This window comes from Amblyomma americanum, chromosome 1 (assembly GCF_052857255.1).
Source record: "Amblyomma americanum isolate KBUSLIRL-KWMA chromosome 1, ASM5285725v1, whole genome shotgun sequence".
NCBI classification, from domain to species: domain Eukaryota; kingdom Metazoa; phylum Arthropoda; class Arachnida; order Ixodida; family Ixodidae; genus Amblyomma; species Amblyomma americanum.
Window position 1 is genome coordinate 393,288,590 of NC_135497.1, and position 14,961 is coordinate 393,303,550.

Sequence of the window (14,961 nt, forward strand, 5' to 3'; positions counted from 1 at the left end):
ACTTAGTGTGCAATGTTTGCGGTCATTGGCAATATATATTGCACAGCGTAGGTGCAGAAACGTCATTGCCTTCTGAACATTTGTCCCAATTGAGCTAGTTCTTTCAGTGAAATTTTTTTGTGCTGCTTACATATTGCAGTGTGCAGCAGCCCATTCTGTGTAACCTATGCTATTTGCCTCAGTGATCCACAACTGAAAAAAAAAAAATGTTAAAATGTTAACTGGAGCCTGTTGACAATAGAAACGTTTACATTTTTTGTGAACTTTTTCTTATTGTCAAATTTGCTCCAGAACAACGAAATAAAGATTGCGGATTTTATTAAGAGTCTACCATTTTGTGCCTTAATTTTCATTTATGCATTGGCTGTATTTATCATGCAAACTTTCCTTTGCACTGAGGAAATGGATGCAGTCTGCCACAACCTTATGTAGCATTTCCGTTGTTTATGTAGTAGCTCCTTGGGAGGCTTAAGGGAAACTTGTCTTCAAGGTGTGACAACAAATATTAGCCGAAATCTTTGGCATCAGTTAGAACTTGCCTCGACAACTGTTGCCCATTGTGATAAGTGATGTTGCTGCGCAGCAGTTTCTATGCTCCAACATTATGCAGTAATTAGAAGACATGAAGGAGCATTACCTATATATAACCCTAAGGTGAATCGTGACATTCCTCTGGTGTGTCTTTTTACACACGTTAGCATAGGCTGCAAGCCTCACTGAGTATATTTCATGTGCTTACCTGATACATGCTTGATGGCATGCTGCTTCTTAGGTGGTTTTCCACGACGCAGTTTTTGTGTCCTGAAATGCACCCTGAGGCATACTGCATTTTATTATTTTCTTCGAGACCAGTTGAAATTGTTCTCACGTTGTCTTTTTACTCAGAATTTTTTATTAGAACACGTGTGCTTGGATTTTTGCGCACCATTATGCTTAACTTCAACATGTGTACATGGGCCAGTTAACTGGTGTCAACTGTTTGTTTTTCACTGCACAGCTGAAGTGGAGCTCATAAACCGCTTTCAGCCAACCAGACAGAAACTGATGAAATATTTCTGGTTGATGCTCTGGTTTTGCCAGTAACTAGCATAAGCAAGAGTAGACTTGCTGCTACACATATACATCCTAGAAATATTGAACCACTTTTCTGAAGTTTCGTTTTGGTGAAATTCATGACAGGCTTTTTAATCTATTGGCAACATGCAATGCTGCTTTCATCCAGTTGTTGCCCATGGTTGCTCACATGGTGGCAGCTGCCGACTTGTTGGCATCTTCAGAAGTGCCACTTTTACTGCTCGCTGACAAATCGGTATATTGCTGCTTGGGTGCACTGAAAGTGGCACACATTTGTGGAGTACATTGGTCAGTAATTGCAAATGTTGTGCAGATTGTGCCAAAACCTCTCCCATAGCTTTAAAATTTTTGCAGCAGTGCTGTGACTGGGCACTGATGCATTGTCTTCCAACTTGCAGACAAACCCCATCACAGCTCTGGGACAGGAACAGCTGCTAACTCCTTGTCCCCGTAGCAACAGCAGCACCCTGTTCTCACTACTGCCCACACTCGGCCAGTGAAGCACGCAGCCCCACTTCTCAAAACACAAGTGCCAAGCATGACATCATCGTGACGTGACTCGAGGTGCGAGGTGTATGCGTTATGTGCCGTCGCAGGGGTTGCTCTGCACCACCACTGCGACCCTGCTTGTTATGCAAGCCCCTGTGATTGAACTGAAGAACAGTGGCAGGGGCTAGTTTAAGTTGTCGCATGCGACTTGTGTACACCTTTGCAGTTGCACTTAGCGCAGCTTGCGTGAGCCTGCCGCTGTCTGTCCTCTGGTTTGCACGTCCAAAGATTAATATTACCTAGGTGGCATGCCCACTTATGTGGCTAGTTGTACTGTTGCAAGGGCAGATAGCCTTTTTTTTTCTTTTGCTTTCTTTTTGATATTGTAATATACTGTAAATAACTTGAGTCAGTGCATAATGACTGTAATAGGCTCTTCTCAACATGAGCTTAACTGTCTACTTTTTTTCCCTTTATTTTACAGCTTTTTCATAGACACAGTGTGTGTTGCCTTGAACGCCAGCAGTGCTTCCTAGTGTGTTGCCAACACTCATCTCCTTTGAGCAATGTGTACCAGGCTTTGTATCAGCTTGTGATGGTTTGTTGGCAAAGGCTGCTGAGTGTGCTTTTTAGTAGAATGAAGTTCCACCTAGTAAAGTGTGGTAAATGACTCTGTAGAATGGTCACAACATTGATGTGTCTTGATTGGTGCGAAGTTTGCAGCATCAGAACATCTGAGCCTGGCATGAAGTGCAAGGAGGCATTGTACATTGACACTGTAATCCTTGGTACTTTGCAAAAACTTCAAGTCATTGCAGTGTACCCTTGCTGTACTTGCTGTAGGCATTGCTTTGCAATCCATTGAAATGTCTTTCAAAACGTCTATGATATGCATGCACAAAAAAAGTGCATTTTCCTTGTTCAGTCAACTGTTTTCTCGTTTTTGTAGCACCAACAACTGTTCAGTTAGTATTGCATGGTCCACTGCTGTGAGAGATTTTGCATTTGTTCTATTTTCTGTACCCTGTTGTCACTTCGTCAAGTGTGCCTCACTGCTGACGACTGGCTTTTGTGGAGCTTCTAATGCATAAATTATTCTGGTGCCGAAAACCACTGTAGGTTCTGCCTGATTTGAAGTTTTTCCAGAGACAGTTGATGTGACATGTTAATGCTGTGATGAGCTCAGCAACATTCAGGAAGGTTGCAGGCTTTACAGTGCACACAACCATCCCATTCAGTCAAAACATTGATGGTTATGCTTAATGCAAGTTTTGTTGAATTATTTTAATTTAGAGCAGTGCAGTTTTTTTTTTGTGACTTGCCTCCAGTCAGCTATCGTACTGGTGTCATTTTCATTTTAGGCTTGTGCATGGCTGCAATGTTTGCAGTAACTCTCTGTACCTTTTTTTATCAGTAGACGGTATTTGTTTCGAGAACAAATGTATGTAGTGGCTGAGATGTGGATGACTTTTTTTTTTTTTGTGCCAGGCTGTTTGAAAAGCTGTGGAAAAATGAGCTGCGAGATTGTTTTCGTGTTAACCATGCAGTGTGTTTCAGTAAATGAGGCCTTGTAGAGCAGCGGTGCACATTGACTGGCCTGTAAAAGCACTGCCCCCAAAAGCTTCTGTTCCCAGCTGGTTTGGGTTGAAGAAAAGGAAGAAGGGGAGAAACTCTTGTTGCTGCTTGTGCACTGCGTTTCTGTGGTACATACTTACCAAAATAAATTATTTGAACTTTTACTACGACTGTTCTGTCTTCGCAGGGGATTGAAAATGATCCCACTAAGACACCATTTCAATCCAGCGCAAACGAGATGAACAATGCAAGCGGTGGGACAGTCAGACTCTTGCGTTCCTCTTGTTCGTGCCTCGTCAATCTTACCAGCCAGTATGAACCAACACGGTGAAACAAGTTTTCGAGCACTTCAATGAGCTGAAAGGAAAAATTTGCCTTTCTCGTAACGCTTGAAGTATGCGAAATAACTTTCCTTACCAGAAGACTGAAGTCTACCTCGTAGAAGTGCAGAAATGCAGATGAGGAAGACATGCTAGTACAGTTGAAGCTCGTTATATAGCTGTAGCTTTGTTATAGCCTGTGTTGACCAAGATTCCAAGGGGAATCCTCATTCCTTCGTTATGTACATTATTTTATTATAAACCCTTTCGTTATAACGAGGTTCCACTCTATTGTGCTGCTATATAAACCTTTTCCAGGCAAACTGGATGGTTGGTCCATTTCCTTGTGCTCGCTGTTTAACCCAGTTGAGGCAATCTCTCTTGCAGCCTATTTTATTGTGCCACTGTCCTCGGTCAATTTTTGCAGCAAGATGGGCTGTATAAAGCAATTACTGAACCTGGACCTGCATGGCAGTTGCAGCACATTGTATGTAATGTATGGCTTTCATCAAAAATGTACAGCCCTTCGGGTTTGCTTCAGGACCACACAGTGCAGATCATTTTGCATCAGCAGTGTTCCAAATCTATCAAAGGTGAGAGGAACTCTCATGCTCACCCAAGGGTGCTTCCAGGACTTCCAGGGGTGCTAGAAAGCCCCGCCACAGTGTTTAGAAGCCAACCTCATGAGCTGTATATTTTTGACAAAGGCTGTCCATGAAATGACGCAAGCATGCACAGAATTGCCAGATAAAAATCTGGTGACGCTATTGCTACCCACTCTGAAAATGATGGCGCGCTCTTCGTAATGCCTTGCACTAAAAACTGCCATTTCATGCTTGTCCAGTTCGGTTTCACTTTCTCTTTGCACAGTAAGACATGCAGGGCACAAGTCCAGTGTTTTCTGCTGAGCTTCAGGCACGCAAAAACCTATGTGAGCACACCATTCATGCTGGCTTTGCCCTCGAGAGCTTGCAGTTGCAGTGAAACTGTGTGGGTGGCTGTTCACTTGCACTGACTTGCACAGCGGTCAGAAGCTAGGACTAGAGCGGCTACAAGTGGGAGGTGTGAAAAGCAGTACACACTATCCCTCCGTCACCCTTGCCATTGCACTCTCTTTTGCTGCAACGGAAAAATGGAGCGCAGTAGTTGGGGGTGCCATCGCTGTGCCGGCAGGAAAGTCTCGGTCACTTCAGAGTTTCACAGCGTGCAAGTGTGAGGGGGGTGGCATATTTTAGCGGATGGTGCGCCCTAAGAAATGCATTAAATAAAAAGCTAAAAAATTAATAGAAAAAAAAAATCATGGGGCTTGTGCGCAAATATGATGTGCATGATAGCGACAACTGCCGAGCGTTGTTGCGATCTTGCCACGCACTTTTCATAAGATGATTGTCCGTTGTCACTCATGTTGCAGTTTCTGCAAATGCATGATTTTTTTCCTCTTCAAAATGAATGGCTGTATTAAACATTCTATGTTACTGCCTTTCATAAATATTACTACACTGCAGCGACAGTTTTGTGTCGCACCTCAGCACACAAGAAATTTTATGCCTGTGAAAAGATCTTTTACTGTACAATGTTTGATTATAGAGCTCTGTGTCTGGCTGATATTCTGCACCAAATTTTGCTAAGAAAAAATGCCTCCCGCCTCCCCCTTTCTGAATGCTGGTCTGCCATCTTCGCTTCTAAGTGCGCACTTGTTATCCCAAAGCTGACAAGCTTTGGCAGGGGAATTCATTTTATGGTAGATACTTTGACATGAAGCACACCATTTTGTCCTGTCTGCACGCATTAGTATCTTAATTCGTTTTAATGGCTTTGCCAGTTTTTTAGAGTGCTACAGTTCTGGCACCTCTAGAGAGAAATGCTCTTTGACAGCAGCCTTCTTCCTATTGCTGCTCCGTCTGTTGAAATGTGAACAGAAAGTGAGATTTTAGCTGAGGGATATCAAATACTTGCGTGATTATGTGCGATGACTGCTTTTTAAAAGTGACATCTGCATTTGTGTTTCTCCTGCACCGGTTACTTTTGTGCTTTTATATTCCATTTGGCACAAACATGTTGCAATATCCCACCATGTTCCTCTGTTTAAAGGTGTACTGTGTTTTCCAACTGACAAAGGAGCTTCCCAGTGATTGAAATACAAATTGATTGAGGCTTCGCAGTGCCTCATCAGTGTAAAGTGCTTCAGCATCAGTAATACAATCAGTGCTGCGTCTTCAGCACTGAATCCGAGGCATATTCTACAAATATCTGGATTGGCAATCAGGATACATACCAGGGAAGTACAAAAAATGATCTCGTAGACATCCTATGTATGGCTGCATTTGACTGCTTGGCACACAACCTAGTGATGTTCTCGCCATTTCCACATGCGAGGTGGTGGAATTTGCCCTGGACATGATGGCATGCTTAGCTCCAGCAGCCAACAGCTTGTGCAAGGCTTGCAGAGGCATGTGCCACAAAAAAGTAGATCTGTGCACAATGCAAACACCCCAGAATACCAGCATGTGTGATGTCTAAGGAATGTTGCTACCAGCCAAAACTGCACCACTTAAGTGCTGTGCAAATCAAGTGCCAGCCTATTACAAAAATGTGCACCCCAAGGGGCTCACTTATAAGCCATGTAGTTGGGCTCGTGTGGCACCAGTAAATGACCTTGCGTTCCGAGGGGTAAAGATGGCAGTTCCCTTCACACTGAAAAAAGTACTGTGCAAATCGAGTGTACAGCCCATTCCAAGAATGTGGAGCGCAAGGGGTTCATTTCTAAGACATGAGGTTCAAAGCAAGCCACGCTACTAGACCCAGGAACAAAATAGGCAGACTACATATTTCTGACCTCTATTTACTACTGCCTCTGCACTAGTAGCCCGACGCTGCATGTGATGACGGTGCCCCTATTGACACAGTGCAGACACATGGCAGGGCCAGCTTTGACAGGCCAGTTTTCACTCTCTTGGCATGCACCGTTTCAGGTTTACTTGGTTGCTTGTTTTGGTCTGCTTATAGCACAATGAACATTACATGTTGCCTCTTTACAGGCAACTTCAAAGGTTTATTTTGCATTAATGCCCACATAACTTCATATAGAAAAAGAAAACTAATGGACATCCTACGGTTTTAGTTAATGAATACCAAGATATATATTATTATATTGCAGAAATATTTCAAAGCCTCCAGTAACCATCAGCTGTTTACATTTTATGTGGGAAATACTGTTTTCAAGCTCTGAAAGCAATCAAGTACCAAGTGTGCAGAAAGTAATTAAGGTAAGATGGGTAAAGATGTTATATGGTATGTCACGTCACCTAGTACAAAACACTTGGAGCCTTGAAAACATCTGAAGGAAATAACTCAATGTACTTCCCAGCATGGCTCAATGGCTATTTAACCCTTTCAGGCACTTTTTACACAATTGAGCACACAGCAAACTCATATTTTTCTGACTGAGTGCTGCACCTAGCAGCGATTTCACAGTTTCAATTGAATTTAGCACCGTTCTTATTGCAGATAAGTTTTTCGTTTTGTGCCATATAGCAAGCACAGTAAATAATATTTCACAAAACAGTGAGCTAGGTAGTACGTTGTCCACCACTTTTATGCGGACAGATTTTGCAGAGAGTGAAAACAATGATTGTTTTTGCTCAGTTTCGAGCGTAATGTGAATGTTCGAAACACAAAGCGATCCCTTGAGTGCTTACCTGACAAATCGTAACATTTTAATATTACTATTTCTAACAAACCTGATGCTTTGTACAGAATTTTGAAAACTTACCCGCTGGTCTTTCACGCTGGAAAACTAACAAATTCCCTTTCATGAGGCCTGAATTACCAATGAAGTGAAAAAAATAATTGGTTTCAATCAAAACAAAACATGGCATCTGAAAGGGTTAAGGAGCACCTATAGGCACTAGTACAGCACTGTCCTAGAGTAAGCTTTGTGTCCAGCAGAGAGCTACACCTTCCTCAGAGAGATTGTCAACATACAATACAATACAAACAAACAAGCAAACAAAAAATAAAGTGGTTACTTCAGCTTTTTATTAGAACCCTCTAGTGCTGACTAAGCCATAGCTTCGTTCACAAGGCTCTATGCGCCAAATTTTGCTGGAAGTGTGCTGCAGCCCAACAGTCGCTGCCTTTTTTCGGCTCCGGAAACTTTCACTTTCTTCGAGAACCGCCGCCAGCCAGCAGCATGGCAATTCTGATGAAGATGTTCAGAGTATCCAGGTAGATGGAGATGGAGCTGCAAGACCGGAAAAGGTACGGCAGTTTCAACCAATGGTTTGGTTTTACGGGGTTTAACACACCAAAGTGACTCAGGCTATGAGGGGTGCTGTAGTGGACGGCTCCGATAATTTCGGCCACCTGGGGCTCTTGAACATGCACTGACATCACACAGCATACCAGCCTCTAGCATTTCGCCTCCATGGAAATGAGACCGCTGCGGCTGGGACCGAACCTGCATCTTTCGGGTCAGTAGCAGAGCACCATTGCCTGAAAGTTTGATACGACGTGAAAACTTCACAAATGAACCGGCGTGGCGAAATCCGCGAGGAGAGTTGTGTACGGCCTTGGGAACCAAGCGCTATCATTGTCACAAACCGAGGAAGCACAACGCCAAGTGGCCAGCCTTCGCAAGCCAAGTGCTCGTGAAGCCGCTTTCTCCCGTTTTTTGCTCTCCCAGTCAGCCCCTAATGTTTTGGTGTGGGTGTCTACAGCAAGAGGTTCCTCTACGGTCAGTTTGCTGTGCTGATCCACACATGCGCGCAGGGCTAGATATCACTGCATGCTATCATGTGGCGTGATCAAGGGGGGACCGACTCTCTCCTTTTTTACTTTTTATGACTACGCCAACTAAGCTTCAAGGTTATTGCTGGACGCTTCCTCCAGAGTTTTTTTTACTACATGGTCGCAATCGCTAGAGAGAGGAGGGAAGAGTTGGCTTGGCCGCTGCCACACAACTGGCGCAATGCTTTCTCACACAAATGTAGTTTCTGCCATTTCTGCTCGTTTGTGCGTTCATGAACTGGGTAAAAATGATGGCAACTAAGAGCAAGGAGATATCTCTGCCCCCTCCAGTTTTGTCATTGAGAATTTACTTTCTTTTTTTAAACGCTGGCTTTTCTTAGCGCATTCTTCAGCTTCGGGCTGTCGGTGCAGACCTTGGCAGCGCGAAGATACTGTGTGCCAATAACATCAGGCTGTGTTTATCTTTTTATGAGAGCTTTGGTGGGTGTGGCTCACTTGGCAAACTTGGCAGAGTGCCACGACACTGTGCACCCTTCACAGGAGCCAAGGTGGCATGGCTACATGTATGGGGTATTACCTACATGCATGTAGGAATATGTGGGCGTGTTCTTTTCCTGCCCAAATATAACAATAATCGGTGATAAGGATTGGGTTCTCCGGTTTTCACAATATCCTTATGAGTGGATTGCACTGTATCCTACATTGCAGAATGGCTCAAAAGTCGGTGTTGAGATAAACATTTTCAATAAAAGGGTGATTCTGAACTGTGAAGTGAAATAAACTATTTACATTGAAAAATATTTAAAATTTTTCGAATTTCTGAAGTTTTTGGCATATATGGGATAAGAAGAATTGAAGTAGGCCTGCTGAAGTGACATATGTCGCCCTAAATAATGTTTTGCTACAAAACGCTACACTGAGCATTCGAAAGTAGTGTAAGACATGCTGCCGCATATTTTTAACAATGTTGCCAGCGTATTTTCTGTCTTTCATGCCATCATGTTTTGTGGCACCAAAATGTACAATGGATGCAAACTGCTGGAGGCCATGAAATCGCCAACCGAAATTAGTGGCTGCACTAGTACTGTGCCATTTCGCATCTATTGAGCCTGAGTAAGTGGTTCTTCGAAAAGTCAACAGACATCCACATAGACAATGCAGGATTCATACTACCACCAGCAGCTGCAATTTCGTCCACTGACGTTGTCAGCTGCAGACTTTTGGATCCACTTTGACCTGAATAACAATTCTGTGTAACAAACAAATTTAGTACCGCAGGTAGCATTTCTGAGAAAGGTGATTCTATGCGTTTACAACACATTTAATCGCAGCTTGATGGGCTGCTGTCATGTAGCCAGGAGCCTACACTGTTGTAGCAGTTCAGACAATCACTGCGTCTATCTATCTGGACAATGAATATGTAGACCTCTTTGAAACACCCTCCTAAATGCTAAAGTCAGCTTCAGGGCCCGTTTGGAGTTCACATGCATGCCACAACAACAGTCAACACATTACAGCCATCAGGCACATAGTCTACCACACCTGTCCACGAGCTTGGCCAGCGCCATCTCTTGAGCTTGCGCAGCTATCACCGTGGTACCAAATCGCAATACAGAAGCCTAACTCTTCCCAAAACTTGTTTGTGCACGATGCCCACCATAACGTAGAAGCTGAGAAGCTAACACTCATATTGAGATTCACTCAGGAAGCACGAAACACATAAAAAAACAGCTTGAAACATCACCAAAAGCTGGACACACCACTTCGCTGTGTCTGCCACTCTGCTGCTAAAGAGCCCCCGTGCTAAAGTGAACACTATCTGTGCATGCTCAACTCCGTGGCAGACGGCAAGCGTAAACACCTAATTATATTCTTACATCGTGAAAAAAAAACAAGCTAAGACAGCAGAAAGAAAGCTTTCCTGCCAGTAGCAACTGCAATTTGGCAGGTAGTGGTGGTGGACTTATTGCAGCCTCAAGCCAACCACTACACTGCAATAGTCAACTGCTACTTTTTTTTTTCCATGAATTATGCCAACTAACATTGCACAACTGCCAGCCCTGTTATCAAGCGCTGCCTGACAACTTTTCCTGTGCATGGCCTGCCAATCAAAGCAGTTATTAATAATAATCCACCATTTAGTTTAAGTTTGGAGTTTTGGGATTTCCTACGCGTCACAGGGATATCTTGCACGACACCTAGCCCTCATCACCTACAGCCAGACAGGATGGTAGAGACAGCCATGTAGGAAGCAAGGAAACTCCTGAAGAAATGCGGATTTGGGACTGCCAACTATTATGATGCATTGCTTGAGTGTGCAACACACCCAGAAACACTGCCTTGGAATGACTCATGAACACAAACACAAGGGCTGAAGTTCCTATACACCCGTTACTCCTGCAGGGAACCCAAACAAGCCATGCTGAAATACAGGACAGGCTGAGGGACAAACAAAAGTGCCTCGAAACGAAATTTTTCCAGAGTTTATGAAGGACCAAGGACAAGGAGATGGATGATGCAACACACACTAGACATCAACTATAATTTTTATTCAGCATATTTTTGTTTATAGCTATATTTTTTTCATTGAACCATTCTGTGTGCACAAGTGCGAAAAAAGCTCTGTATATAGACCCACTTTTTATGAAGTAAAAAAATTGGCCGATGATTATGCTTCTTGGTATAATGAGTTTTTTGAGCGCAGCTGCTGCGGTATTTGAAACGTAGGCAACTGCATACTGAACACGCAGTGCCGAACAGAAGCGGCACTGTGTTCTGACTTGGGCAGTGCAATGGTCTGCCGCTACCGAGCCTCTCTTTGGGTGAATAGACAATGACGTGTGTACTCTGGCACCATCTCTTAGTGGGTCACCGCTGTAGAGCCTGTCTTCTGGCTGCCGCTGTACTCTCTTCCTCTGCTTTCCTTTTCGCACCCTTTTAGCCATCACCCTACTTTTATCCTCCACTGCGCTCTATGTTTGGTCTCTTTCATTTTCCGCTGTGCTGCTTGTTCACTCTGCCCATTATGGCGAGGCCGACAGTGAAGGATGCCACTCAACCCCCAAATGGGCGCTTAAGAGCTGCGCTCCAAAATTCCAGTTGATGTTTAGCGTACGTTGCATCGGTCTGTATCCTCCCCCTTGGTCCTTCATAAAAACTAGAAAAATGCATTTCGAGACTGCTCACCTACATACCAGTTGCATGCATTAACAAAAGTGCCAACAGCAGCAATGCAGCAAGTGTGCCAAGCCACATCTCCAGCCCTGACTAGGCGTCCACCTCCAAGACATCGACCGTGGTAAGTGGGGACCAGCTGTCATTATGGTAAGAAACCTGCAATCAAGGCTGCACACAGTACAAGATGCAGAAGGCTCACTGACCTAAACGAAGAGTTGCTCTTTGGAGAAGCCAACAAAACAGACAACAGCTAGCCCAGTTCGAGGATCCCAACTTGCGTTCAGAAAACAAAACAAGAAAGAAGCAGAAGGAATGAAAGGAAGAAAGGGAGATGCACATAGGCTTGAACCACAACCAAGGAGAGAGCCACTAGTCGATAACTGATGCTCAAATAGCCTGGGCGAAGAGCAACATGCAGGGACACAGACTCCTACATTGGCAACGGGGAGTGGGAGGCGGCTAACATCACACTACAAGCTGTACCCCATTTTTGTTAAAATAAAATGATTATGATAACTTTTAATGGTGCAAGGGCAGCTTTGGCCAGAGAGCGCCATAACACAAGGTGTTCCAGTCTACCAAAAGTGGGTTCAAAGATCCATTTTTCAAGTACTTCACCCATAAGGAGCCAAGCACCAGGCCAGGGGAAAGTTTGTACCCACTTGTTTCCAGTGGGTACTTGGCAGCAACAGGGGTGGGGAAAGGAGGAGGCAGGACTTCAATGGAACAAGAGAGGTCTGCCTGGTTGTCAACCTGGCATGCTACTCCAGGTGAGGGTGAAAGAAGAGAAAGGTAGAGGATGGTGAAAAGAAAAGGAAAAGAGAAAAAGGAAGGGTGAATGGTGAAATAAAGCACACTCACACACACACACGATTGTCAAAGAATGTCCACCAAACCCATGTCTCTTAAAAACAATAAAAATGCTTTTGTCCCGCGCACACCCGAAGGCACGTCCCTCCAGGGTCCAAGGACATGCTCCAGGTGCATGAGGCCACCTGGAGTCCTAAACCACTCAAAAGTGCCTTGCGATGATTGTTGAAGACTTGGCAGCAGGAGATGAAATGTGGAATATCCTCGGGCACACCACAAGTGGGGCACAGAGGGCTACTTGATGCACCAATTTTATGTAAATAGGATTCAGTGAAGGCAACATCCAGGCAAATTCGGTGGAGGCAATTTCGATCACGTCTGTCTATATTGCGTGGCATGTGGAAGTCACAAGTGGGGTCAATACGAAGAAGGGTTCTGTATTGATGCTGCAGATCACACCAAAGAGAGCGTTGCGTCTTCCAGGATTTTTGAGCTAGAAGCCTCGCGTCATCACTGCAAGAAAATGGTATAGGTAGGAGCAAGGAGGTGTGGCCATGCGCCGGCCTCGCTGCACCGTCAGCATTGCCTGCAAGGCCGCAGTGAGCGGGTAAGCACTGCAGCACAACACGATGGCCAAGCTCACAGGCCTCGGAGTGGAATCTGTTTAAGTCATCGATGATCAGCTCTTGAAGGCTCCCTGACGACTTTATAGATTGTAATGCAGCACGAGTGTCACTGAAAATAACCCACGCTGTTGGCAGTTGTTGGAGAATGTAAGTAAATGCTGCTCGCAGAGCCGCCAGCTCAGTAGCGGTAGTCGAGGTGCAGTAGCTGAGAGCTGCCGAAATTGAGGTGCGCGTTGATGGAACCCAGACGCCAATCACTGATGAAGTGTATGCCATCGGTGTAGATGTGACGGTGTGCACTGTAGCATCCATAAATGTGTTCAAGAGCAAAATACTTAAGTGCACGACCGGGGGTGGTTGTTTTCCTTTTGATGCCAGGAACTGTTTTGTTGATTTGCCATACTGTGTACCTCCAAGGTGGGGAAGAGGTCGTAACAGGGCACTGGTAGTGTGGTGGGAGAAGGTCAGAAACTTCCTCTGTGCAGTACGCTCCGAGTGGATGGGGAGGTGCACGAGCCACAAACCGCATCTGGGCACGAAGCAACTCTTGGGTTAGCAGTACTGATGCAGATAAGACGTCTGCTCCCTGCTAGAGTACCCACAGTGGAGGCATTAGGCCGAGGCAGATTCTCAAGGCCTTAGCTTGCGTAGCTTCAAGGCGTTTGATATTTGTTTGTGAGATACCCTGAAGAGCTGGGAGACAGTAGCGTAGGAGGCTTTCACAGAGCGCACCATACAGCCGTAGTAATGAAGGTGTAGAGCAGCCTCTTCTGGTGGTGGAGAGCATACAGATGATAGAGGCGTAAGAGCAGAGCTTCGTTTTAAGCTGTTGTACATGTGGGGACCATGACAGTGACCCGTCAAATGTCACCCCTAGGAATTTATAGCTAGTAACGTATGGAATTGGGGTACCAGAAACTTTCAGCATGTAGCGTGAAAGATCGCGCCTTGAAAATGCAATTGCTGAGCTTTTATCTGGCGACACAACGAGACCGCACTTACGTGAAAATGATTCGATGCAGCCTATTGCCCTCTGTAATCGGGCATGCACAATGCGCCTGTTGCGTCCGGAACACCATATACAGATGTCATCGGCGTAAAGGGATATTTCAACTGTAGGAGGCAAGCATTTTTTCCAAGACAACAAGTGAGATATTGAAAAGGGTGGGACTTAAAATCCCCCCCTGAGGCACTCTGCTAGATATTTGATGCAGAGCTGTGTCACCTTCACTTCTTGAGATGAAAATCTATCTTTTGTGCAGATAGTCACACAGCCAGTTACACATCAGTCCACCAATGCCAAGTGATTGTAAGGCTGAGAGAATTGCTTAACGCTGAGAGAATTGCTTCATGTGTGACGTTGTCAAAGGCTCCCTTCATGTCAAGAAACACAGCAATGATCATAGACCGCTCTGTTTTGCTGCGTTTGACACAATTGGTAAGGGCAATAATGTTGTCAATGCTTCTGGGTCCTTTTCGGAAACCAGACATGGCCGAAGGGTATATTCCCCTGTTCGTCAGGTCCCAGGTAAGGCGGGAGAGTACCATTTTCTCCATCAGTTTTCCGACAAAACTTAGAAGCACAATGAGACGGTAAGCGCTTAAGTCAATCGATGGTTTTCCAGGCTTGAGGATAGGTAACACACGTGCATGCTTCCAACACATTTCAAGGCTGCCGGTCTCCCAGGAGGTGTTATAAATTGAGAGCAACTGAACCTTGGCCTTGCTTTTCAGATGAGAAAGAGCAGTGCAGCTTATACCGTTGGGTCCTGGGCACGATCTTTTATTTGTAGCTGCCAAAGCCGCATGAAGTTCTTCCATAGTGAACAGGTCATCAAGGAGGGCAGTATTAGGTGAAAGGGTGAAGCTTTGGAGAGGCAATGGCACCGATATGGCTGTTAATCGAGTAGTGATCTTGGAACAGAAAGCCTCCGCTGCATCGAGATGAGAAATACTCACATTTACAGCTACGCAGTCGAAAAGATGTAGTGGGGCAGGCTGACTATTGAGGCTGTGTACAATGCGCCATACCTTAGAAAGAGGCCTTCTATCAAGCTTCGCACAAAAGGATCGCCATTCCCGTCTTGCCAGCTTGTCCAAATGACATTAAACATGTTTCTGTGCACGCCTAGCAATGCTAA

General features: G+C 44.9%; 2 protein-coding genes across 7 annotated transcripts in view; one reads left to right on the forward strand and one right to left on the reverse strand.

The window, feature by feature from the left end:
* Positions 1 to 3,302, forward strand: part of LOC144115717 (SH2 domain-containing protein 4A-like) — a 336,736-nt gene extending 333,434 nt beyond the window's left edge. For all 4 annotated transcript variants that reach the window (XM_077650196.1, XM_077650197.1, XM_077650194.1 and 1 more), the window contains one exon: positions 1,473 to 3,302. In XM_077650196.1, the coding sequence (XP_077506322.1) occupies positions 1,473 to 1,574 (102 nt within the window). In that variant the 3' untranslated portion in view covers positions 1,575 to 3,302. The remainder of the gene's footprint in view (positions 1 to 1,472) is intronic.
* Positions 3,303 to 7,474: 4,172 nt separating this feature from the next.
* The window catches only part of LOC144115722 (growth hormone-inducible transmembrane protein-like), a 36,174-nt gene continuing 28,687 nt past the window's right edge, over positions 7,475 to 14,961 (reverse strand). For all 3 annotated transcript variants that reach the window (XM_077650201.1, XM_077650200.1, XM_077650199.1), the window contains exon 8: positions 7,475 to 7,701. In XM_077650201.1, coding sequence (XP_077506327.1) covers positions 7,617 to 7,701 — 85 coding nt within the window. In that variant the 3' untranslated portion in view covers positions 7,475 to 7,616. The remainder of the gene's footprint in view (positions 7,702 to 14,961) is intronic.